This window comes from Mesocricetus auratus, unplaced genomic scaffold (assembly GCF_017639785.1).
Source record: "Mesocricetus auratus isolate SY011 unplaced genomic scaffold, BCM_Maur_2.0 Super-Scaffold_6730, whole genome shotgun sequence".
Lineage (NCBI taxonomy): Eukaryota > Metazoa > Chordata > Mammalia > Rodentia > Cricetidae > Mesocricetus > Mesocricetus auratus.
In genome coordinates this window covers 117,617,270-117,640,736 of record NW_024429184.1, presented here as the reverse complement: position 1 = coordinate 117,640,736, position 23,467 = coordinate 117,617,270, and the positions used below count along the sequence as shown (strand labels likewise).

Sequence of the window (23,467 nt, the reverse complement as noted above, 5' to 3'; positions counted from 1 at the left end):
AAAATATGATCCATATTGAAGAATAACTGAGAACAATTATTTGGCTTATTCATTTATGACTAATAATGTTTCCTAGAAACTAATCACATATTGAAGATACTATATAAAATACATACTTTACAAGAAACATTCGAGAAACAGAAGATGTTGTTATGATTAAAATGAGAAGTTAGCTTATGATCAAGCTGCGTTTCTAATATTAAATTTCTAGTTTTTGTAATTTAATTAAATTTATATTTATAAGGATAAGTAAAGCATATGTGAAAGACAGAGATTTTGGGCTGACTTTGAATAAGATAAGTAAGGAGACAGAGAAATAAAAATAAAAATTACTATAGGTAATATAGAGAATGTTTATATTATTAAAACAAAATGTTAATTTTCAAGCCTTGAATTTACTAATTCACTAATAATTACTAACACAGTTTTCATGTTAAACAAATTGCTTTCTAAGAGTCAGCATATATTAATGGCATTAACACAAACATAGAAAGGGAGATGAAGACAAGGGTCGGTGAATGTTGGCAGAAAATGAGACTCTATAAAGGTAAAGAATCTAAGATGAAGTTGAGCTTTAGAGACAAAGATGAAATCTTTAGGAACAGCAGAAGAGAGCAACAAAACACAACAGGAAAAACTTCCAGCAAAAATTAATGTGGTGAGATATACAGATGGGAAATTATCAGTATAAGGTGAACGTCAATGGAGAAATGATGTAGACACAGGTTCAGTGGCATGTTTCTGTATCTACTCCCTATTCTCAATTCTGAGATGCAAATATTTTGAGTTTGAGGACATCCTGGGCTGCACAGTTTAAGGTGAACCTGATCTTCAATGAGAGCACATATAAATTTAAAATGTTGCATGTGCTATGCATTAAACTGTGCTCAGCATCACCTGAAGGAACCATAAAGCATGTGTGATATTTGTGGAACAAAGTAACAATAAACATTGAGAATTAAATTTTTTAAATCAAGTAAGTATATATATTTGCCATGAAAGAAATGCATGGACAAATTAATTATGTACCCAAACTACAGAGAATTGCTCACTTATTTCCAAAATTAGATTATACCACACTTAACATTACTAAATTGTATGGAAAAATGTTAAGTATGTTGTTTCTCACTGAACTGAACTCCTGGAATACAGTGACAGAGATGGAGGAGTGATGAGCAAAGGAGTCAAGACCGGGTTAGCAAAACACACAGAAACAGTTGATCTGCATCCCAGAGTGGTGACTGAGAGGCCAGCATGACACTGATCCAGACCCCTGAATGTGGGTGTCAGTGAGGAGGCCTTGGAAATCTATGGGGTCTTGGGTTGTAGATCAGTATTTATCCCTGGCATACAAATGGACTTTGGGTGCCCATCCCACAATGAGGGATGCTCTCTCAGCCTGGACATATGGGGGAGGGCTTAGGTTCTGCTCCAAATGATGTGACAGACTTTGAAGATTCCCCATGGAGGGCATCACACTATCTGGGGAGTGGAGGGGGGGATGTGGTGGGGGGCAGGGGAGGAGGGGGAGGGTGAGGAAGCTGGGATTGACATGTCAAGCAGACTTGTTTCTAATTTAAATTAAAAAATCTTTTAAAATAAGAAAGAAAGAAAAAAAGAATATTGTTTCTCTGTGAATAAAGAACATCCTCACTCTAAATCACAACAACGACAAAAAAGTCATACGAAAAGAATTGCCCTGAAAATTACAAACATCTGGAGGGTTTACTGTCAAGGTAAGTGAAGTTACACGAATCCGTTGCTTACCCCTTGGAGCCGCATGGTGTCACTGTCTACCAGGGAGTTACATGTAGCCAGCACACAAAGCCCCTTCTCCTGGGGCCGAATGTTTCCATCACTGCTGAATGATGGCGAATTCAGAGGAAATGGATTGATAGTCTTTGAGTTATACAGAATTCCATTCAGGGCAAAAAATCTCATGGAAATAAATCAAGAAGCATTTGACATGGATTTTACCACTGAAGGCCAACTGGGAACGCGAACGCGGCGCCTGCTGATCTCCATTGTGCTCCTCGCAGCCTGGGAGGCAGGGAGTGGCCAGCTCCACTACTCCGTCCCCGAGGAGGCCAAACACGGCACCTTCGTGGGCCGCATCGCGCAGGACCTGGGGCTGGAGCTGGCGGAGCTGGTGCCCCGCCTGTTCAGGGTGACGTCCAGGGACCGCGGGGACCTTCTGGAGGTAAATCTGCAGAATGGCATTTTGTTTGTGAACTCTCGAATCGACCGGGAGGCGCTGTGCGGGCGGAGCGCGGAGTGCAGCATCCACCTGGAGGTGATCGTGGACCGGCCGCTGCAGGCTTTCCACGTGGAGGTGAAGGTGAGGGACATTAACGACAACCCGCCCGTGTTCTCCATAAAGGAGCACAGAATGTTAATTTATGAATCTAGGCTGCCAGGTTCCTTGTTTCCACTAGAGGGCGCATCAGATGCTGATGTTGGGTCGAATTCTATCTTAACTTACAAACTCAGCCCCAGCGAGTACTTTGGTCTAGATGTGAAAGCAAACAGTGATGACAACAAACAAATTGGACTCTCGTTGAAAAAACCCTTGGACAGAGAGGATGCTCCTGAGCATAAGCTGCTGCTGACAGCCACGGATGGAGGCAAACCTGAGCTCACAGGCTCTGTTCAGCTGCTGGTCACCGTGCTGGATGTGAACGACAACGCCCCTGCCTTCCAGCAGTCTGAGTATGAAGTGAGAATATTGGAAAACTCAGACAACGGAACGACGGTCATCAGACTGAATGCCTCTGACAGGGACGAAGGGACGAATTCAGCAATTTCTTACTCCTTTAATAGGCTGGTCCCGCCCGTGGTTCTTGAGCAGTTTAGCATAGACACAGATACAGGAGAAATCATAATTCAAGGGAACTTGGATTTTGAGCAAGTCAATGTCTACAAAATCCGCGTTGACGCGACAGACAAAGGACACCCTCCGATGGCGGGTCATTGCACTGTTCTAGTGAAGGTATTGGATGGAAATGACAATGCGCCTCAGATCACACTGACTTCCTTATCCCTGCCTGTTCCAGAGGACGCTGCGCCGGGGACTGCCATTGCTCTAATTAGCATTTCGGACCTGGACTCAGGCGTCAACGGGCAGGTGACCTGCTCCCTGAGCCCTCACGTCCCCTTCAAGCTGGTGTCCACCTTCAAGAACTACTATTCGCTGGTGCTGGACAGCGCCCTGGACCGAGAGACCACAGCTGACTATAAGGTGGTGGTGACCGCCCGGGACGCGGGCTCGCCCTCGCTGTGGGCCACCGCCAGCGTGTCCGTGCAGGTGGCTGACGTGAACGACAACGCGCCCGCGTTCGCGCAGCCCGAGTACACGGTGTTCGTGAAGGAGAACAACCCGCCTGGCGCGCACATCTTCACGGTGTCGGCCACGGACGCGGACGCGCAGGAGAACGCGCTGGTGTCCTACTCTCTGGTGGAGCGGAGGGTGGGCGAGCGCCTGCTGTCGAGCTTCGTGTCTGTGCACGCGGAGAGCGGCAAGGTGTTCGCGCTGCAGCCTCTGGACCATGAGGAGCTGGAGCTGCTGCAGTTCCAGGTGAGCGCGCGCGATGCTGGTGTGCCTGCCCTGGGCAGCAATGTGACTCTGCAGGTGTTCGTGCTGGACGAGAACGACAATGCGCCCGCGCTGCTGGGGCCTTGGACACAAGGATCCGGTGTTGTAGTGAGCGAGCTTGTATCCCCTTCCGTGAGTGCTGGCCAAATTATCACTAAAGTGCGTGCTGTAGATGCGGATTCTGGCTACAATGCGTGGCTGTCCTATGAATTGCATCCGTTAACGACTGGAACTCGGAGCCTGTTCCGGGTTGGTCTGTATACGGGTGAGATCAGTGCTACACGCGCGTTGGAGGAGGCTGATGGACAGCACCAACGCCTATTAGTGCTGGTGAAGGACCACGGGGAGCCAGCCCTGATGGCCACTGCCACCGTGTTAGTGTCTCTGGTTGAGATTAGCCAAACTCCAAAAGCCTCTTCGCGGGCGTCAGGCTCCACCGGCCAGGAAGTTTCATTAGTGGATGTCAACGTGTACCTGATCATTGCCATCTGCGCGGTGTCCAGCCTGCTAGTTCTAACTCTCATGATATACACAGCACTGCGGTGCTCAGCGCCGCCCACAGAGGGCGTGTGCGGGTCTGGGAAGCCCGTGCTGGTGTGCTCCAGCGGGGTGGGGACCTGGTCATACTCACAGCAGAGGAGACAGAAGGTGTGCTCTGGAGAGGGACCACCGAAAACAGACCTCATGGCCTTCAGCCCGAGTCTTCTTCCTTGTCCAGTTGTGAGTGAGCATCAGGATTTGAACGATGATCAGTGTTCAAGAGTAAGTCCAAAATTTATAATTGTCATTACGGTTTAAATTTTGTATTGTTTTTTCCTGTAGTTAGTTTCATATTTTGTCATTCCTTAAATTTCTACTCATTTCACTTGTCTAAGTACTTTTACTTTATTACTTTCCTCACAATCTTCATTAGTTTTTTAATCTTAGATGTAATCAGAATTAAACATCATTGTGCGCATTCTGTACTGTGTAGGTTAAAGAAGCAGACTCAAATTTCGTTACACGTGTCCTTTTCTGACACATTGCTTAGGTCAATCTTAGTATTTTTCTGAGTAAATGTACACGGTATTCCCATTTTGTATTGTAACACTGAGAGAACTATTTGGAATGCATTGTTTTTTCATAGAACATTGAAATCATAACACAGTTGGGTCATACATTCTTTTTTCTTTGCTTTTTTTTGTTTTCTTGCTTTGTGGGTGTATGTGTGCGCTTGAGATAAAACCAAGGATATCCTAGGCAAACACTCTGTGAATGCTCTGTGTAACCATACTGAACATTATACTCTTCTGAAAGAATGCTCATACTATGTTATTTTCTATATTCTTTCCCTAGTCATTGTTATTCCTAGAGGAACTAGAGCTCTTTTTTAAAAGTTGTTACTTAAACCTATTTAGGGATAAAGAACAATGACTAGGTTGAGTGATTCTGGTGAAGGAGAGTTCATAGTCTTCAGTCAGTAAACTTGTTCCATCCAAGGTTGTTACTCAGTGTATTAGGGGTCTGGATGCTATAGAAACAGTAGTTGGGGGGAACTTAGCCTTTAATCCAGTAAACTCACATAAAGTCAATATTCCACTGTTGGGCTCCAGGGCTGTTCCCTTGTGTCACAGGTACAAGGCCCTAGGTTCTATGGAGAATCACAAAGAAGCAAACGTAAAGACCAGCGTATATCTGAGATGTTGCAAGTCTCTTGTCTTGGAATCTCATTTAATGGGTCTCTTTATGGAGTACAAGGCATTCCCTTTCTTTCTCTTTGTAATTATTTTCACTATTTACTATTTCTCTGCAAAAAGGCAGTCATTTAGTGTCTCCCTTGTGAGTCTTCAGGACATCCTCCCTTGCCAAATTCCACCCCTACTTTTAGTTTTGAAGCATTGCATAGGCTGCTTATCTCATTAGTTCTCTGTTTCAAATCTACAAAATTTAGAATATAAATAATAACATCTGTCATACATAAAAACTAAAAATAAAATCTGTAACTTGATACTTCTAAGGCGCTTGTAATGTTTGCCAAGGAGTATTAGCTTAATTAATATGAGTTCCATATCATTTTCATTTTATGGAAAGCTACTTGTTTTGTTACTGTGGGAAGGCCAGAATTACCAAACTATTCTGAGACATCATTAGCATTTTACTGCCATGTAGTACTTTGAAAACAATTATTTTCAGTGCTAACTGTTGAATTAAGACTTTAGCAATAGAAAAGGTTTTGGTTTCAAAAGACATTCAAGACTCCCTGAAGTAGTTTTAACTTTTTGTATTGTGTATTTCCTTTAGAAAATAGATCAGCCTAATCTCCATATCATATATCTACTTCAACTAAAAACTGGTCATTATCAATAAGAGGACTAAGTTGGTGTTTGTGTATCTAATGACTTCATTTCTTCATTCTTGAAATTCCATAAATTTTTAATCCAGCTTTCTTTGCTCTTAAAAAAAGTGCAGAGTGATTTTTAACATGTAATATAATTAGCAACATGAAAAACCCTCTAAACTCTTCTATATACTTAAGAACAACAAATTTACTTCTGGACTACTAATCAGTAAAGAACATAATTTGTGCCAGGTGATGATGGCGCACACCTTCAATACTAGTGTTGAGTTTGAGGCCAGTTTAGCCTACAGAGTAAGTTACAGAACAGGCAGAGCTATACAGAAAAACTCTGTCTTGAAAAACGAAGAAGAATGAGGAGGAGCAGGAGGAGGAAGACAATTTGTTTTGATAATTATGTCTAGCAATCTGAACATAGGTCACTGCTTTAGGAAGCAGAAAAAAATCTATGTCCATATCCACCAAATAAAATGCATATAGGAGGACTTCATAGTCCAGTATCTGCCAAAAACCAGAGTCAAAGCCCAACCTTCAAGAATTTCGTATAAAAATAAAGACATGCTATTTGTAATATAACAAATCATAGAGGACAGAATGTTATAAGCCACGAGAAAGGCAAGTAAATCATAGCATGGCTGAATGCAATTGTCTACCTATCTCACTATTTTAAGGATATTTCCAGATTAATGGTAAGTTTGGTGGTTTTAAAATGAAGACATTCCTATGGGAGAATATTGACAATAATCAGTATTTTTTGGGGGGGAAGAAATGACTTTAAGTACATGGGTACAGAGCAAAATCCCAATTTAATCTGAAATCAGGGAACAGTACATTTGGGTTGAAGTGTATGGTCCTCATAGGGGAAGAATGAGATAAGACAGGAAAAGTATTATAAAGAGAATTTCTTGGGTAACCATCAGAATAGTTTTTTAACCCACCTCTAATTTGAAAAGTACCAAACATTTGAAGCAAGGGTGATAAAGGTGTTCATAAAGTTGACCAGAAAGCTTAAATAAGGAATGAATGCAGTGTAATAATTAAGGAGAATGCCCATCAAAACACTGATGTGGATCAGTATCAAATCTCGAAGGCATTGAAACATGCATGCAATTTTTTTACTTGCATCTGGGAACATTGGGTGAAACATTTAAGAAAACAACATTTGTTAAACAAACCCTTAAAAGATGAAGTATTCAGAGACTTTAATTAAAATTGTGGAAAATAAGATGGGTCAGTAACAATATTTAGCTATTATAACAGGATTATGTTTTAAAGAAATAACCTCTGTGATATTGGAGATTGAAAGCAGGCATGTACTCATAAAAACAAGGCACGGCAAGAGTAAATAGACACAAGAACTATGAACCCCTACGAGGGAATGCATACATCTGTAGCAAGAAAGAAGCTGCTTTAAATCAAAAGCTTGTCCCACAGATCCCCGAACTTTCTATACTTCTGTCTAATAAAGACATATGAAAATTGTTTATCAACTTCCTTTCTTGACATTAAAAACATTTTCTGAGTTCGTCTTATATGAAATGTCAAACTGTGTGGGGACAAACGTTTTTCTAATAACAAAGAAGCCAAAATTATGGTCAAAAGTCATTAAATTCGAACACTGTTAATCACCCAAAAAATCCCATGAAGAGGCATGGGAAATGTTGCTCTACATGTTGACAACAAAGTACAAAAATTAAATTTAAAACAATCTATTTTTTGGCATAACTGTAAAATTAAATTTTGTAAATTCTACTTACTACTTGGGCCACATGATGTCGCTCTTAACCACTAAATGGTCAAGACGAGAAGCCATTCATTTTCCTTTAGAAAGAATCCACTAGGCTCACTCTTCGGTTGCTCAACAATGGCCAGCATCTCGGGATTGGAATGACGAAATAAAAAGAAATCTCCAAAATTTGAGGTAACTGTCGCGAATGAGAATAAGACGTCAGTAATTTGAAATGGTAAACCTGAGAGGATACAACTGGAAGAGCCGAAAATTACTCCTGCTTCTGATAATCCTGGCAGCCTGGGAGGCAGGGAGCGGCCAGCTCCACTACTCCGTCCCCGAGGAGGCCAAACACGGCACCTTCGTGGGCCGCATCGCGCAGGACCTGGGGCTGGAGCTGGCGGAGCTGGTGCCCCGCCTGTTCAGGATGGCGTCCAGGGACCACGGGGACCTTCTGGAGGTAAATCTGCAGAATGGCATTTTGTTTGTGAACTCTCGGATCGACCGGGAGGCGCTGTGCGGGCGGAGCGCGGAGTGCAGCATCCACCTGGAGGTGATCGTGGACCGGCCGCTGCAGGCTTTCCACGTGGAGGTGGAGGTGAGGGACATTAACGACAACCCGCCTGTGTTTCCAGTGACACAAAAGAATCTGTTTATCCCGGAGTCCAGACTGCTTGACTCGCGGTTTCCACTAGAGGGCGCGTCAGATGCAGATGTCGGTTCCAATGCTCTGCTGACTTACAGACTGAGCACCAATGAACATTTCGCGCTGGATGTGCCACCCAACCACGAACAGGGGCAACCTCTTGGGCTTGTCTTGCGGAAACCATTAGACAGAGAAGAAGCTGCAGAGATGCGCTTATTGCTCACGGCCACCGACGGAGGCAAACCCGAGCTGACCGGCACAGTTCAGCTACTCATCACAGTGCTGGATGTCAATGACAATGCCCCAGTCTTTGACAGATCTCTCTATACCGTGAAATTACCAGAGAACGTCCCAAACGGGACTTGGGTAATCAAAGTCAATGCCTCAGATGTAGACGAAGGCGTGAATGGGGACGTTATGTACTCTTTCTCTAGTGATGTTTCTCCAGACATAAAATCCAAGTTTCACATGGATCCTGTGAGTGGAGAGATTACAGTTATAGGAGTTATTGATTACGAAGAAAGTAAAGCTTACAGGATTCCACTAGAGGCACGTGACAAAGGCTCCCCATCCCTGCCTGGACACTGTACAGTTCTTGTGGAAGTTGTAGATATGAATGACAATGCGCCACAGCTGAATGTTGGTTCCTTGTCTCTCCCTGTATCTGAGAACAGCCAACCCGGAAGAGTCATCACCTTAATTAGCGTTTCTGACCATGATTCAGGCGTCAACGGGCAGGTGACCTGCTCCCTGAGCCCTCACGTCCCCTTCAAGCTGGTGTCCACCTTCAAGAACTACTATTCGCTGGTGCTGGACAGCGCCCTGGACCGAGAGACCACAGCTGACTATAAGGTGGTGGTGACCGCCCGGGACGCGGGCTCGCCCTCGCTGTGGGCCACCGCCAGCGTGTCCGTGCAGGTGGCTGACGTGAACGACAACGCGCCCGCGTTCGCGCAGCCCGAGTACACGGTGTTCGTGAAGGAGAACAACCCGCCTGGCGCGCACATCTTCACGGTGTCGGCCACGGACGCGGACGCGCAGGAGAACGCGCTGGTGTCCTACTCTCTGGTGGAGCGGAGGGTGGGCGAGCGCCTGCTGTCGAGCTTCGTGTCTGTGCACGCGGAGAGCGGCAAGGTGTTCGCTCTGCAGCCTCTGGACCACGAGGAGCTGGAGCTGCTGCAGTTCCAGGTGAGCGCGCGCGATGCTGGTGTGCCTGCCCTGGGCAGCAATGTGACTCTGCAGGTGTTCGTGCTGGACGAGAACGACAATGCGCCCGCGCTGCTGGGGCCTTTGACAAACCATGCTGGTAGCACAGTCAACGAGGTGGTCACTAGGGCTTTAGCACCTGGTCAGGTTGTGGCAAAAGTGCGCGCAGTAGACGCGGACTCGGGCTACAATGCGTGGCTGTCCTATGAGCTGCAGCCAGAGGCGACTGGAGTTCGTAGTCCTTTCCGTGTGGGACTGTACACTGGCGAAATCAGCACCACACGCGCCCTGGAGGAGACAGACGCAACGCGGCAGCGCTTGTTAGTGTTGGTCAAGGACCACGGAGAACCTTCGCTGACCGCCACTGCTACAGTGTTGCTTTCTCTGGTAGACAACAGCCAGACACAGAAGGTATCATCTAAGGTGCCGGTTGGAGCCTCCAGCCTGGATCAGGGGCTGGTGGATGTCAACGTGTACCTGATCATCGCCATCTGCGCGGTGTCCAGCCTGCTGGTGCTCACGCTGCTGCTGTACACAGCATTGCGCTGCTCGGCGACGCCCACAGAAGGCGCCTGCACTCCCGGGAAGCCCGTGCTGGTGTGCTCCAGCGCGGTGGGGACCTGGTCTTACTCGCAAAAGAGGCGGCAGAGGGTGTGCTCTGGAGAGGTTCCGCCCAAGACAGACCTCATGGCCTTCAGCCCCAGTCTACCTCAGGGTCCCAGCTCTACAGACAACGTGAGTCTTAAACATTTTTCTCTCCAGGCTTGAAGATAAACTTTTAGCTTTTTTTTTTCTGATGCACCCCATTCTTTCAGCATCAGGGAGACAGAGGCAGGAAGATACTTGATTTTGAGTCTAGGGTGACTGACAAAGGGAGTTTCAGATCAGTTTCTGCTTGTCTTTCATAAAGTTGGCCATTTATGTTGATCTGTAGTTTTGATAATTTGCTAATATGAACATCTTTACCTCCTTTACCTAGCTGATTTCCAAAATTAAGTGTTTGCATATCTATTGTACTATTCAGTGTCCACACCTCTTAGAAAAGGCTCTTGTTCCTGCAGACATGCTAGACAAGCACTCTTAATGGGTACCACTCTATGCCATCTTTACAAATCCTACAGTAAAGAGATTTAAATATATATGCTGACCTATTACTCATTCTCCGTAGTGTGCATGTTCTACCACAACATGGGTTTCAATGTTGTTGTCTTAATTTCTTTACTCTGCAATTCAAATTATCTCCATTTTTAGTGCAACATTTTATATTCTCCAATCATATTTATCCCACGAGATCGGGCATGTTCAGGGTGGTATGGCCATAGACTTCAACCATATTTATGAGTATCTCCCTTTTTTACCTTAGTTGTAGGATTGTGTTTGCCATGTCTGTGATAGTTTTTGTTATTTTAACACATAGTCTTATCAGGACTTATTAGTGCTTTTATTTGACTCTTTGTATAGGGAGTATATTCACATTCAAAACATAGAAGAATCGACCCTAGTGTTCAGTGAAAGCTCTTCAGTTGTTACAGTAAAGTGTTTACCTCTTTGAATTCTGGGAGGTTTTGGTTTTGGTTGTATATTCTAAAACTATGAAGACATATATAATATGCCTTTGTGATTTAGAAAAATAGTAACACCTGACACCTTTTTTCTGCATTTTTGCAGTTCTCCTCTTGCAAGTCATACATTGTGTTTTGTTTCTTCCTCATTTAAAGTATCTGCATTTAAATTCATTACTCAGATTTATCAAGGTTTATTAGTTCAGTTGTCTGTTGTGCACATCCATGGAGCACAGTGTTGATTATAAAACTCATATTCTACAAAAACCAACCAAACAAAGACCAAATCCAAGTCTTGGTGGTGGAGGTAGGGGTGCACACCTTTAATCCCAGCACTCAGGAGGAAGAGGGAGGTGGATCTTTGTGAATTGGAGGCCAGCATGTTATACAAAGTGAATTCCATGAAAGACTCCAGAAAGCTACACAGAGAAACATTGTCTCATAAAAACCAAACAACAACAACAATCAACCCAAACCAAACCAAAACGCCTCTTTTCTGGGCTGTGGTGGCACACACCTTTAATCCCAGAGCTCATTGGGGACACAAAGACAGGTGGATCTCTGAACTCCAGGTTAGCCTGGTCTACAGAGCAAGTCCCCTGCAGGACAGGCAGGGATACACAGACAAATCCTGTCTCAAAAACCAAAACCAAAACAAAACCTATGTTGTTTTTAAACTTTCAAGTATTTGTTAAGTTAGCTTTGACTGTCAACTTTCAGGGTGGTCTAAAGTCTAATATATGCTATGAGATTATTTTAGAATATTTTGCTCTTATTTTCAATATATATATATATATATAAAACAAAGGTATTCAATTCATGATCAGCTCTCATAGGATTCTTATCATAGAGCACTGCCACAAGCGTACCAACATCTGCTCTTGTTTAAAGAATACTCCATTTTGGAAAATACTTACGATTATTATAGAGCTTTCGTGATGGTAATTGTAATTATTTAACTACTTTTTTAAATATTTGGTTTATCTTACATGAATATGTCATTTTAAAGCCTTAGAAGATTACTTAATAAAAGTTAAAATCAAGTCATGTTTGGATGTGGTAGACATTGACAGGAGTCCTCCTTTCCATCACCTTTATATTCATGAGCTACCATGATTTTCTTTTGTTGGAAAATCACTTTTGAGAGACACAAACTTTTTCAGGATTTTCTTTTCTGGCTGTGGGTTATATTTATTATTTGTAAAAGTTCAAAGGGATTCTGTAAGCCCATTTTCTTTTGAAAGTCTTTAATATTATTTATAGACGTAGAGATAGTCTTTTTTCAAGTAATTGAAGATAAATGCAATACTTGCATAGACAATTCCATTATTCCTGTTTTCTGTTTTACTATTTTCTCTGTGCATTTTCAGTTCTTATCATCTGAAACTTATTCCATGCTTCAAAACATAAACTAGTTTGAAGACATTGCAATAGACAAGAATCACATTAAGAGCAAGAACTATGAAGGGGATAAAGCCATAATTTTGGAAAATATTCTTATTTGGTAGTAGCAATAAGACTCAAATCCAGCAAAGACCAGTAGTTGAAAACCATTAGGATTTCTAATGGTTGAGAATCTCACAATGTAGTGAGAGTCTCATTTGACACATCACACATATATTGAATGAATGTTTGAAAAATGTGTGTTTTCATTTTCCAAGAATTAGTAAGCAAAATAGTTTAAGAAATTTTATGCTCACCAAATAAATCAGGTAGAAATTTAATCAGAATCCACATGAACACACATGAACTTAAGAAACATTAGAATTATATGGCAATATAGAATAATGTGTTCGAATAATCAGATACCAGTGAATAAATTCCTTTCACACACAAGTGTGGAGGGCAGTTTATACCTGTGATATCCATGTTATTCCCAGGTCATAATATATATTACAGAGTAATGTTAACCTATTCCTGCTAAACCAGTATTTAAAATATTGGAAAGAAGCCCTTTTCCTTATGAAGAGACCTGCCATTGAAACTAAATTTATGTAAGAAGACAGAAGATAAACGTACATTCACTTGTAGTATATTAAAGAATGAAAAATGAGAAGAAAACATATTAAATCGTTGGAGTCATTACCCGTTGGAGCCGCATGATGTCGCTGTCTATCAAGTTCTGACTCGCCAGGATCCCAAGCCATTCCAGCAGCAGTGTGTCTCTTAAGGGACCAACAATGGCAGTTGTAGCTCACCTGGATTAAGGAATTCCTGACGCACAACAGTTGATCTTTATATGAAAATCGGATTTTTCCCAAGGAACAAAACGAATACTTGACATGGTGTTTTCTTGGAGAGGAGGTCCGGATTACCGGCGGCTGCTGCTCTCGCTTTGGCTGTTCACAATCTGGGAGGCAGGGAGCAGCCAGCTCCACTACTCCGTCCCCGAGGAGGCCAAACACGGCACCTTCGTGGGCCGCATCGCGCAGGACCTGGGGCTGGAGCTGGCGGAGCTGGTGCCCCGCCTGTTCAGGGTGGCGTCCAGGGACCGCGGGGACCTTCTGGAGGTAAATCTGCAGAATGGCATTTTGTTTGTGAACTCTCGGATCGACCGGGAGGCGCTGTGCGGGCGGAGCGCGGAGTGCAGCATCCACCTGGAGGTGATCGTGGACCGGCCGCTGCAGGCTTTCCACGTGGAGGTGGATGTGAGGGACATTAACGACAACCCGCCCGTGTTCTCGGTGAAAGAACAAAGGCTGCGTATTTCAGAATCCAGAATGTTAGACTCTAGGTTTCTGCTAGAGGGCGCATCTGATGCAGATACTGGTGCTAATTCAATTGTCACCTACAGACTTGACTCTAATGATTACTTCTCACTAATTGTAAGCTCAAAGAACGAAGAAAATAAACAGGTTGAGCTAGTATTAAGAAAACCTTTGGACAGAGAGGATGCTCCTGAGCATAAGCTGCTGCTGACAGCCACGGATGGAGGCAAACCTGAGCTCACAGGCTCTGTTCAGCTGCTGGTCACCGTGCTGGATGTGAACGACAACGCCCCTGCCTTCCAGCAGTCTGAGTATGAAGTGAGAATATTGGAAAACTCAGACAACGGAACGACGGTCATCAGACTGAATGCCTCTGACAGGGACGAAGGGACGAATTCAGCAATTTCTTACTCCTTTAATAGGCTGGTCCCGCCCGTGGTTCTTGAGCAGTTTAGCATAGACACAGATACAGGAGAAATCATAATTCAAGGGAACTTGGATTTTGAGCAAGTCAATGTCTACAAAATCCGCGTTGACGCGACGGACAAAGGACACCCTCCGATGGCGGGTCATTGCACTGTTCTAGTGAAGGTATTGGATGAAAATGACAATGCGCCTCAGATCACACTGACTTCCTTATCCCTGCCTGTTCCAGAGGACGCTGCACCGGGGACTGCCATTGCTCTAATTAGCATTTCGGACCTGGACTCAGGCGTCAACGGGCAGGTGACCTGCTCCCTGAGCCCTCACGTCCCCTTCAAGCTGGTGTCCACCTTCAAGAACTACTATTCGCTGGTGCTGGACGCCGCCCTGGACCGAGAGACCACAGCTGACTATAAGGTGGTGGTGACCGCCCGGGACGCGGGCTCGCCCTCGCTGTGGGCCACCGCCAGCGTGTCCGTGCAGGTGGCTGACGTGAACGACAACGCGCCCGCGTTCGCGCAGCCCGAGTACACGGTGTTCGTGAAGGAGAACAACCCGCCTGGCGCGCACATCTTCACGGTGTCGGCCACGGACGCGGACGCGCAGGAGAACGCGCTGGTGTCCTACTCTCTGGTGGAGCGGAGGGTGGGCGAGCGCCTGCTGTCGAGCTTCGTGTCTGTGCACGCGGAGAGCGGCAAGGTGTTCGCGCTGCAGCCTCTGGACCACGAGGAGCTGGAGCTGTTGCAGTTCCAGGTGAGCGCGCGCGATGCTGGTGTGCCTGCCCTGGGCAGCAATGTGACTCTGCAGGTGTTCGTGCTGGACGAGAACGACAATGCTCCTACCTTGCTTTTGTCTGGTACTGAAGGCTTGGGTAGTATGACAACTGACCTGATACCTAAGTCTGTGAGCGCGGGGCATGTGGTCGCAAAAGTGCGGGCGGTGGACTCAGACTCTGGCTATAATGCTTGGTTGTCCTATGAGCTGCAGCCCTCAGTGGACCCTCACAGCCCATTCCGTGTTGGGCTGTACACGGGTGAGATCAGTACTACACGCACCCTGGATGAATTGGATGCACCCAGACATTGCCTGTTGGTACTGGTGAAAGACCATGGTGAGCCAGCTCTGACAGCCACAGTTACAGTTCTAGTGTCACTGTCTGAGAGTAGCCAGGTGCCAAAGGCCTCTTCTCAGGCTTCAAGACGGGCTTCAGTTCCAGAGGCGTCGCTGGTGGATGTCAACGTGTACCTGATCATCGCCATCTGCGCGGTGTCCAGCCTGCTGGTGTTCACTCTGCTGTTGTACACCGCACTGCGTTGCTCTGCGACGCCCACCGATGGAGCCTGTGCTCCCGGGAAGCCCGTGCTGGTGTGCTCCAGCGCGGTGGGGACCTGGTCTTACTCGCAAAAGAGGCGGCAGATGATGTGCTCTGGAGAGGGTCCGCCCAAGACAGACCTCATGGCCTTCAGTCCCAGTCTTCCATTGCGTCCAGGATCAGAGGTCATCGGGGAAGGGCAAGATTTAAATGTTGATCATGGCTTTCAAGTAAGTCTATTTATATTTAGAAATATTTAATTTGGAGAAACTTTGTGATTACACTCGTGGTATTTCACATTTGCACGTTACTGGCAAAATTCAACATTATTTTAGTTTAATACTTTTTCCTGGTTTATTATTGTTTTTGTTGCTTTTTCTGAGACAGGGTTTGTTTGTGTAGTAGCCTTGGCTGCCCTGGGACCTCTGTAGACAAGGCTGGTCTTCAACTCACAGAGATCCTTCTGCCTCTGCCGCCCCAGTGCTGGGATTTAAGGTGTGCCACCAACACCAGGCTCTAGTTTATTATTTTGTGTTGTATACTTTTATTTTTATATATCTGGGATCTTACATTTTTAGGTTGGTCTGATACTTTTGGGTTCAACTGGCATGTCACACACTGATTATTCAACTCCATTGTTTCAAGTTGTCATGATATCTTATTGGGTGGATACTGATTTTAGCCTTCATATGATTTTAGTCTTCTAGAACATAACTTTAATGAGGTCCATGGAATTTAATTCCTCTAAACATTTAAATTTCATGATTATGCTCTGAGTCTTTAATATGTTCTTTAGTATTATTGGAAAGGTATATCTTAAATATTATCTTTTGTTTACACTTGTATTAATTAATTTCATGGTTTTAGTTTACCATCTTATTTTTTCATTTAGTTCTAGTAGCTTCAAGATGTTGTGATAGTTTTTTCATATTTTGAACCTTTTAGTCATGAAGTGCAGAATAATTTCCTTTCAAATATTTAACTTTTATTTTTCCTCTCATATTTTTATAAGTCAGCCAAAAGTAAAATGAGAAGACAAAGTTATGAGGTTGCTTTTAATACCCCCTAAATTTATTAACTTTTACTTCCTCCTTCCTTTTCCTACTTTTTTAATCGTGTCGGCCATGTATCTCAGATTTACTGAAACCTCATAATCCTTCTTTCTCAAACCTCTGAGTGCTGGGATATGAAGATTTTCACCATTTCACGTTTTATTAATTTATTTTACTGGTACAGAAGTTTTACAACAGTTCCAATAATTTAACATTTTTAGCATCCCTGGCTGGACAATATTTGCTTTTATTCTGATAGACATCAGCTGAACTTGAATTAGTGACACAGTAAAATTGTGTTATCCTTTTGTGTATAAGTTGGTGTATCTCATAAAATGCTTCATAGCATGTTCAAGGTCTCAGGCTCAAATCTTACCACCCCCAAGTCTACACTGAGTTTACATTTTATATGATTTAACAAAAATTAAATATCTAGAATACTGTGCAGAAGTCCCAATTCCATTGCTGTAGACAGATGTGTTAGATATACATCTTCACCACAGAAATACTCAAAATAATGGGAATTCTTTTGTTCATGTAGAAATATTTTGCTTTTTGGGAGTAAATCTTTGAAAAGTCTCAGATACTTGTTTTGTCTTTCAGTATTTAAATTCTAGAACTTTCTTCTTCCTTTGCTTCTTGTGTCTGTTTCATTTGCCCTGACATTGCACATCAATTAGTTGTTTAGCACATTCCTCAGAAGAGAATGGTTATACTTACTGAAAGTGTCTTAGAGGTTTCTGGGACACTGGATTCTTATACCCGTTAGAGATATAATGTCACCATGTAATCATTTATGACTAGATTTTACCCTTCTTTCCAAAATGAGAGGTATCAGAAAGAAAGTTTCTCATGTGGTCTTTTTACATTTCTCATAACTCCTGTCATGTCTACCATCTTACTTGCCTATCAAGATGCTCCACATAAAATGAATTACTTTAGCTCTCAGTTTTTAGGATGTTTTGATTTCTGTACATGTATGTTTATTTCACTATTTAAAGAGCGTGCAGCTTTCTCTTTGTGGAAATGATTTTATACTTCCTCTTATGCTGACATCTACCTGACTCTCAAATGTGACTTTATCACATTTTATTCCTGAATTTTAATTGGTTTTACAAAGTAGAAATGGCATTTGAAATCCTTTATATCATCTAATACTGAATTTGGCAACTAATAATTTCAATCATTATCAGTAATGTCTGTGATTTTGCTTTAAGACCACAAAAGGACTAACAACAGATTTAATTAATCAGTTCTCATGTGTTAGTGAGAGGCTAGAACTCAGAAGAGTTTTTCTTAAGTAAAATCTAGGTAGAAAAGAATCCTAATCATAACTCTAAAAGTAGAACTCTACCCAACCCCTGAATGAATAATACTGAAATTGAAATATACTATAGGGTGATACAATACAAGCTGTACAGGAGATAAAGAGGAGAGAGATTGCTATTTGCATATGACAATGGTTGAAAGCAATCATATAATGTAGGTGTAGGAATAAAACATGATGGTGGGAACACGTTATATGAATATTAATAAAGCGAAATATATATGTAATATTTTCTTCCCATGAGGGATGTTTAAATTCTTATTTTAGAAATACTTTACACATTTACAATTCATGCAATTACTTAAAAATTGCCTCATAAATATATTTGCTGATTTCTTTTATCCAGCATGAAAAAGTTTATTTTTGATCAGTAAATTTCTGGGCACCTAGTTTCCTTAGGCATAGTGACTGACAGCAGAATTTGAAATTTAGGAATATGGATGGTCCTGAGTTACAGAACAAAATCATTTTCGAATTTAATATTTGTGATTGTGCAAGTGGTCATTTTTAATTGCCATTCCATTCTCATCAGTATTTAAAGTTATTTGGACATTTTTCTCAGGTGGGAGAGAACTGTAATTATGGCATTTCGTAGTTTCAGAGCTCAGTCCTCTAATAAAGCCTGCAGGAAGAGAAAGGTAGTTTTCTGTCTCAACAATTATAAAATTCAGATAATAAAGTAAGATTAAAAATTCAATGGTTCAATGTCTATTCGCCGAATATGTACTTACTCTTTGGGCCGCCTGATGTCGCTCTTGGCCATCTTATTCGTTCTGATTCAAGACAAGTACAGCCAACCTTTTTCCAGGAGAAGAGACGCTCCATTCCTTTTTACTCCAGTGAGCGATGGTGGATGGTGGACACGGGAGGGTGGGACTGAGAGATTCCGATGGTTTCTCTTCATCTGGACGCAATGTAAGAGACTCGAAAGCACCAAGATCTTGAAATGCTGTATTTAGGCGGAAGAGTCCCGGAGGGCTGGCATCTCGTGCTTTCGCTGCTGATCCTCACAATTTGGGAGGTGGGGAGCGGACAGCTCCATTACTCCATCTCAGAGGAAGCCAAACACGGCACCTTCGTGGGCCGCATCGTGCAGGATCTTGAACTGCAGCTGCCAGAGTTGGTGCCTGGTCTGTTTCAATTGGATTCCAAGGGCTTTGGGGACCTTCTGGAGGTAAATCTGCAGAATGGCATTTTGTTTGTGAACTCTCGGATCGACCGGGAGGCGCTGTGCGGGCGGAGCGCGGAGTGCAGCATCCACCTGGAGGTGATCGTGGACCGGCCGCTGCAGGTTTTCCACGTGGAGGTGGAGGTGAGGGACATTAACGACAACCCGCCTGTGTTTCCAGTGACACAAAAGACCCTGTTTATCTCGGAGTCCAGACTGCTTGACTCGCGGTTTCCACTAGAGGGCGCGTCAGATGCAGATGTCGGTTCCAATGCTCTGCTGACTTACAGACTGAGCACCAATGAACATTTCGCGCTGGATGTGCCACCCAACCACGAACAGGGGCAACCTCTTGGGCTTGTCTTGCGGAAACCATTAGACAGAGAAGAAGCTGCAGAGATGCGCTTATTGCTCACGGCCACCGACGGAGGCAAACCCGAGCTGACCGGCACAGTTCAGCTACTCATCACAGTGCTGGATGTCAATGACAATGCCCCAGTCTTTGACAGATCTCTCTATACCGTGAAATTACCAGAGAACGTCCCAAACGGGACTTGGGTAATCAAAGTCAATGCCTCAGATGTAGACGAAGGCGTGAATGGGGACGTTATGTACTCTTTCTCTAGTGATGTTTCTCCAGATATAAAATCCAAGTTTCACATGGATCCTGTGAGTGGAGAGATTACAGTTATAGGAGTTATTGATTACGAAGAAAGTAAAGCTTACAGGATTCCACTAGAGGCACGTGACAAAGGCTCCCCATCCCTGCCTGGACACTGTACAGTTCTTGTGGAAGTTGTAGATGCTAACGACAATGTGCCACAGCTGAATGTCAAAACGCTCTGGCTCCCTGTTAAAGAAGACGCACAGCTGGGGAAAGTTATAGCCTTAATCAGTGTGACTGATCTAGATGCAGGCGTCAACGGGCAGGTGACCTGCTCCCTGAGCCCTCACGTCCCCTTCAAGCTGGTGTCCACCTTCAAGAACTACTATTCGCTGGTGCTGGACAGCGCCCTGGACCGAGAGACCACAGCTGACTATAAGGTGGTGGTGACCGCCCGGGACGCGGGCTCGCCCTCGCTGTGGGCCACCGCCAGCGTGTCCGTGCAGGTGGCTGACGTGAACGACAACGCGCCCGCGTTCGCGCAGCCCGAGTACACGGTGTTCGTGAAGGAGAACAACCCGCCTGGCGCGCACATCTTCACGGTGTCGGCCACGGACGCGGACGCGCAGGAGAACGCGCTGGTGTCCTACTCTTTGGTGGAGCGGAGAGTGGGCGAGCGCCTGCTGTCGAGCTTCGTGTCTGTGCACGCGGAGAGCGGCAAGGTGTTCGCGCTGCAGCCTCTGGACCACGAGGAGCTGGAGCTGTTGCAGTTCCAGGTGAGCGCGCGCGATGCTGGTGTGCCTGCCCTGGGCAGCAATGTGACTCTGCAGGTGTTCCTGCTGGACGAGAACGACAACGCACCGGTGTTGCTTGGGTCTGGGATAGGAAGTGCAGATGGAGTGTTTAATCAGTTGTTGCCTAAATATGTGAATCCTGGTCACGTGGTGGCGAAGGTGAGCGCAGTAGATGCAGACTCTGGTTACAATGCTTGGCTGTCTTACGAGCTGCAGTCGTGGTCAGGCAGTACGAGGAGCCCATTCCGTGTAGGCCTATACACTGGTGAGATCAGCACCACACGGACCCTGGACGAGGGAGATGGGACTCAACAGCGCCTGCTGGTGCTGGTGAAGGACCATGGTGAGCCTCAACTGACTGCCACAGTCACCGTGCTGGTGTCCATAGTGGAAAATGGCCAGGCACCAAAGGTCTCATTGCGGTCCTCTGTAGGTGCTACTGTGCCAGAATCATCCTTAGTGGATGTCAACGTGTATCTGATCATCGCCATCTGTGCGGTGTCCAGCCTGTTGGTGCTCATGCTGCTGCTGTACACTGCACTGCGCTGCTCAGCGGCTCCCCCGGGGGGCGTTTGCGGGCCGGGGAAGCCCGTGCTGGTGTGCTCAAGCTCGGTGGGGACCTGGTCATACTCACAGCAGAGGCGGCAGAGGGTGTGCTCTGGAGAGGGTCCGCCCAAGGCCGATCTCATGGCCTTCAGCCCGGGTCTACCTCCATGTCCTGAATCTGCAGATGGACCGGGAGAACCATCTGTTTCTTTGGACTCCCATGAGAAGGTGAGTTTTTGTAGAACTGCATTATTTTTGTAGTCATTTTTTGTGGAAGAATTTCTTACTTCATTGGTATATTTAAATAGTGGTTTTCATTCTCTACAATTCTATCAGAGGGTTTTTTTTTAAATTGCAGATATCTATATTAGTAAAAGGCTTGTAAACCTTTTGGGACAAGTAGCAGCACATCAATTAACTGTTGGCATCATTTTATTTAAAAACCACAATGAGTTAATCATATTGCTAATGCTGAGCTTTTATAACACTTGAAAGCTATTTGTTGTGAAATATAAAGCAAAAAAAAAAAAAACAACTAACCACCACCAATAAAACAACCCACAATGGTTTAGTAGTCGTTGGGTTAACATTTGGCTGTTCTCTGAATGGAGACATATAACAACTAACGAGTCATAGAAAACACTTCTCTATTTAGAAACCTAATTCTAGGCTGGCACACACTTTTAATCCCAGCACTACGGAAGCAGAGGCAGTCGGATCTCTGTGAGTTTGAGACCAGTCTGGTCTACAAAAGCTAGCTCCAGGACAGCCTCCAAAGCCATAGAGAAACCATGTCTCAAAAAACCAAATTAAAAAAAGTAAAACAACAACAACAAACACAACAATGCAGAAATATAATTCTATCAAGGGTATAAATATGAGTATCATTTCAATGAATGTAAAAATCCCTAAGTTTCTTATAATGTAAATTACAAAAAAAATTTACTGACGTTGATTTCTATGATGTTTACAATTCTGAACTCTTTCTTTTGTGGCCTTAGAGAAAATACTCTCTCCTGGTGGTTAATACTTTCTTCAGAAAGTGATTTTTAAAATTAACTTTTATTGGTTTAGTGATTAAAACCTTGGGATGTGGGGCTGGAGAGATGGCTCAGAGGTTAAGAGCACTGGCTGCTACCCCAGAGGTCCTGAGTTCAATTCCTAGCAACCACATGGTGGCTCACAACAATCTACAATTCAATCTGGTGCCCTCTTCTGGTGTGTAGACAGAACACTGTATATGTAATATATAAATCTTAAAAAAATAAATAAAACCTTGGGATGTAAAGGTTAACTCTTTAAATCCACTTGCAATTAATAGTCCGAAAGTTAATAAAACTTCCCTACAATAGATGAGAATTTAGTTTTCTCTCTTTATTCACCAAGACAAGAATCTGAACATATCTTCAATGTCCTTACATGCTATTCTTAACATTTTGAAACTATAATTTATGACTTTCACATTGATTGTTCTTTAGCTGGAAATTCAGCTCAAGCTATATTTTAATTTTCTCATTTGTACTTGACAAAGAAAACTTGGGATGATGTGGAGGCATAGGCACTTCATTTTTGCCTTCATAATTCCATTTTAGATTGAGTGAAGTTGCTATAGAGGCCACACTGTCCACTGTTATGCAGAGCAACAATGTGTTTTATCGCCATTCTGTTTTTAATTTCTCAGCCTTTTTTCAGTCTTTTTTTTTTTGGTTTTTATGAGACAGGGTTTCTCTGTATTGTTTTGGAGGCTATTGGTCCAGCCCGGCCTCAAACTCACAGAGATCTGCCTGCCTCTGCCCCCCAAGTGCTGGGATCAAAGGTGTGCGCCACCACCGCCCGGCTGCCTTTTTTCAGTCTTACGGCCCTAGATGCTTTGTGCTCATGCTTCCTCATGTACAAAAAGATGAACTAATCTCACAGGCATTTCACAAATTCTGAATTTGTATATGATGGTAACCTATAATCTGGGAGATAATGTGGATTGCTATAAAAGACTAACTTGACAGTCACATGAAAGGAGACATGAATGAGAAGGAATGCATTTTTTAGTCACTGAGAACAAAGCAATTGTTGAAAGTATTAGCTCTTAAAGACAGAACTGTCTTGAATGCAAATGACACCCACCAATAGCTCACCTCAATCTATACTATATATTCAAATAACTAAACCTGCAGGGGGTGGTGATGCACACCTTTAATCCCAGCACTCTGGAGGCAGAGGCAGGTGGATCTCTGTGAGTTTGAATTGAGCCTGGCATACAAAGTGAGTTCAAGGATAGGCAGAGGTATGTAAAGAGACCCTGTCTCAGCTCTTCTCCCAAGGGAAAAAAAACAAAAGGCAAATACTTGAACCTAAGCTCAAATAGTGCATGGAATGTGAAAAATAACTTCAAACAGAAACATTTGAAAGTACAAGTCTGAATTCAAGGTAAGTTGTGCTGATGGGCGTACATTTGACCTGGGAACC

General features: G+C 43.9%; 1 protein-coding gene across 9 annotated transcripts in view; it reads left to right on the top strand.

The window, feature by feature from the left end:
- Positions 1–23,467, top strand: part of LOC101830682 (protocadherin alpha-C2) — a 208,236-nt gene that overhangs the window by 33,352 nt on the left and 151,417 nt on the right. The window contains exons 1-2 of one of the 9 annotated variants that reach the window (XM_040741939.1): positions 7,650–8,248; positions 13,713–15,743. The exons of 4 other annotated variants lie outside the window; for them this stretch is intronic. In XM_040741939.1, coding sequence (XP_040597873.1) covers positions 7,889–8,248; positions 13,713–15,743 — 2,391 coding nt within the window. In that variant the 5' untranslated portion in view covers positions 7,650–7,888. Of the gene's footprint in view, positions 1–1,634; positions 4,355–7,649; positions 8,249–12,627; positions 15,744–19,066; positions 21,695–23,467 lie in introns of those variants that run through there. 4 more of the 9 variants (XM_040741947.1, XM_040741946.1, XM_040741935.1 and 1 more) reach the window with 4 other exon arrangements.